Consider the following 3,403-nt stretch of genomic DNA (forward strand, 5'->3'; position numbering starts at 1 on the left):
TATGAACAACACGACCTTGTATAGATAGAAAGAACGATTCGTCGTGTATCTAAAACACAAACAGAGAAAAACATTTACTTGTTTTTATGTACAAAGTCGCAATGGCCGCACTCGAAATAATAACAGAAGTTTCGAGATTAATGCTATACATACCACAATAATAAGATATTGCGGGTACAACGATGCTCTTCGAACATGAGCAATTGAAACGGACTTTCAACTTGAGCACTTTCTTCCGAATGATAATAACGGCTTTCGCTCACAGCGAGACGTGAAACAACAAGTGCGTTGATTGTCCCTCAGCGCGCTTCCCTCACTCCGCGCGCTTTGCAGCGTCACGATTAGAGCGTACACATCGAGCCACCACGCGCACCATTGCCCGCGCATTTCAGCAGAGAAAACCGCTCAGTAGCAATCGAACGTGATTGGCTCTTACTTTGAGAATCAACAAATCAACGTCGAATGTTGACAAGACGATAACTGAGCGGTTTTCTCTGCTGAACGCGGGCAAAGGTGCGCGTGGTGGTACGATGTCTACGCTCCAATCGCGATGCTGCAAAGCGCGCGGAGTGAGAGAAGCGCGCTGAGGGACAATCAACGCACTTGTTGTTTCACGTCTCGCTGTGAGCGAAAGCCGTTATTATCATTCGGAAGAAGGTGCTCAAGTTGAAAGTCCGTTTTAATTGCTCATGTTCGAAGAGCATCGTTGTACCCGCAATATCTTATTATTGTGATATGTATAGCATTAATCTCGAAACTTCTGTTATTATTTCGAGTGCGGCCATTGCGACTTTGTACATAAAAACAAGTAAATGTTTTTCTCTGTTTGTGTTTTAGATACACGACGAATCGTTCTTTCTATCTATACAAGGTCGTGTTGTTCATAAACGTGACGTGAAATATTATCGAAGGTACCGTTATTCATCGATCATAGAGACTGATGATGTAAAAAACAGATATATTACCATGTAGTTTGTCTGTTCCTGTGACATGAGGCTGCGAACACATTGTTATACCTGCGATAGCTTGTGGTATGTATATAGCATTAATTTAGAAACTACTTGTTATTCTGAGTGCGGTCATTGCAACTCTGTACATAAAAATAAATGTTTTTCTCTGTTTGTGTTTTAGATACACGACGAATCGTTCTTTCTATCTATACAAGGTCGTGTTGTTCATATACGTGACGTGAAATATTATCAAAGGTGCCGTTATTCATCGATCATAGAGACTGATGATGTAAAAAACAGACATATTGCCATGTAATGTCTGTTCCTGCGGCATGAGGCTGCGAACACATCGTTGTAATGCACACCTGCAATGTATTGTATGTACTATTAATTCCTTATACACAACCGTGTTTTGTTATCTCTGTCACAAATTTTTTCATGTATAAAAATACTTAAGGATACCGTAATATAATTATTCTCTGTTCCGTCACAGCAAGTGGCTAAGTACTAAAACATAACATGTTTGCTACGTTGTACTTGCGTTCCTGCGAGTCAACGATTACTTTGCACCTGCAATCTTTTGCTATTGTATTTGTATTTCTATATATTAATATGGAAAGACGATATATAAAAACCTCAATCAGTCGAAAGACGCTGCACACAATGTCTGAACGACAAATATGAAGGATTAAATCCGAATATAGAAACAATATTTGTATATTATGTGCGTCCAATCTAACTGTCCATACTAGAAGTAATGTGCATACGTCGTGTCCATACATTGGACCTCAAGAAAGTATTGCTTTCAATAATACTTTCAATAATGAGACTTGCAGTGAAAATATAGATAATACACAAGGGACTACTGATGTGTCTTCGTGTATGTCCGATATTAGTGATGTATGTGACGAAAGCGATAAAAGTGATGTTGTCTTCACAAGTAGCATCGTTTCGCGACGAATTGGCATCTTGCTTTGTTGATAATAACATTACACACGTCCAAGGAAATAATTTTTTGTCTCTTTTAAGAAAACATCCATGCTTTTCATATTTGCCGAAAGATGTTAGGACACTTCTCGATACACCGCGCAGTTGTCTTGATATATGCGCGGTACCACCAGGGGAATATTTGCATTTTGATCTGGAAGTCGCAGTTGTTGACAGTTTGTCTAATAATATATCTTGTACATCAGTTAACAAGGTAGTCTTAGATTTTAGTACAGATGGATGTAATTTAGATAAACAAAGTACCATTCATATTTGGCTTATTCAGTGTCGAATTGCTAATGTACAAAATGCACTACCAATAATTGTGGGCATTTACAAAGGTTCACATAAACCATACGATCCTAATTTATTCTTTGAAAAATTTGTTACAGACGTACAACGAATTATGTCGAATGGCGGAATATATTTCCTTGGCCAAAGAGTGCCACTTAGAGCTTAGATGTTTCATAGCAGATGCGCCAGTTCGCGCCTTTATATTACATCATCGTGGCCATATGGCTGAACGTCCATGTTACAAATGTAAAATATCAGGAATACATGTTAATACTAATTATTTTATCTTTAATGGTATTAACCATCCTCTTCGAACGGATGATGAATACATCAGACGTTTTGATGACGCTCACCACAAAGATGGTGCAAGTCCACTTTCACGATTACCCATGGAAATGGTGTATAAGGTTCTATTTGAGTACATGCACTTAGTCTGTATAGGTGTTATGAAAAAGTTGTTTCAAGCGTGGGTACAAGGAAAATTTTCACGTGAGACAAAACTATCTGGAAGAGCTATTACAGTTATAAATACAAAAATACTAAGTCTACAAGAGTATTGTCCTTCAGATTTCGCAAGACGTCCCAGATCTCTCGAACTATATTCCAAATAAAAAGTCACAGAACTACGTCAATTTTTATTGTATACCGGTCCAGCTATATTACACGATTTATTAGATGACAGAGTGTATAAACATTTTTTATTTTTACATATAGCTATAAGAATCTTAGCGTCCACGTTTCCGTCAAAGCAGTACTTACGTTTTGCAGAATGTGCTCTTCAGAAATTTGTTCTGCAATGTCAACATCTATATTGTATTACATTTTATTCTTATAATGTCCACGGACTTCTTCATCTAACTGATGATGTTAGATGTTTGGGCAGTTTAGATTCATTTTCTGCTTTTCCATATGAAAACAACATGTCAACTTTTCGGAAGTTTTGCAGAAAGTCTAATCAACCTCTGCAACAAATGTTTAATAGAATGAAAGAAATACAGAAACACGGAAGTACCAAAACTCATACAGTCGAAACATCTGTTTGTGTATTTATTCCGTATACTAACGATACCAATTGTCTTCGATATCGCAAAATTACATTTAACCATTTATTACTTAGTACAAATTTACACGATAATTTTATATAATATTATTATTAGTTTATTTTATGCGTT

At 37.0% G+C, this 3,403-nt stretch overlaps 1 protein-coding gene across 2 annotated transcripts in view; it reads left to right on the forward strand.

The window, feature by feature from the left end:
• The window catches only part of LOC115242542, a 3,119-nt gene extending 211 nt beyond the window's left edge, over positions 1 to 2,908 (forward strand). The window contains exons 2-4 of one of the 2 annotated variants that reach the window (XM_029818929.1): positions 872 to 1,031; positions 1,132 to 2,151; positions 2,330 to 2,908. In XM_029818929.1, the coding sequence (XP_029674789.1) occupies positions 1,819 to 2,151; positions 2,330 to 2,842 (846 nt within the window). In that variant the 5' untranslated portion in view covers positions 872 to 1,031; positions 1,132 to 1,818 and the 3' untranslated portion in view covers positions 2,843 to 2,908. Of the gene's footprint in view, positions 1 to 601; positions 1,032 to 1,131; positions 2,152 to 2,329 lie in introns of those variants that run through there. The other variant, XM_029818928.1, reaches the window with a different exon arrangement.
• The last annotated feature ends 495 nt before the right edge of the window (positions 2,909 to 3,403 follow it).

The sequence above is a fragment of the Formica exsecta genome, unplaced genomic scaffold (assembly GCF_003651465.1).
Source record: "Formica exsecta isolate Colony F162 unplaced genomic scaffold, ASM365146v1 scaffold604, whole genome shotgun sequence".
NCBI classification, from domain to species: Eukaryota; Metazoa; Arthropoda; class Insecta; order Hymenoptera; family Formicidae; genus Formica; species Formica exsecta.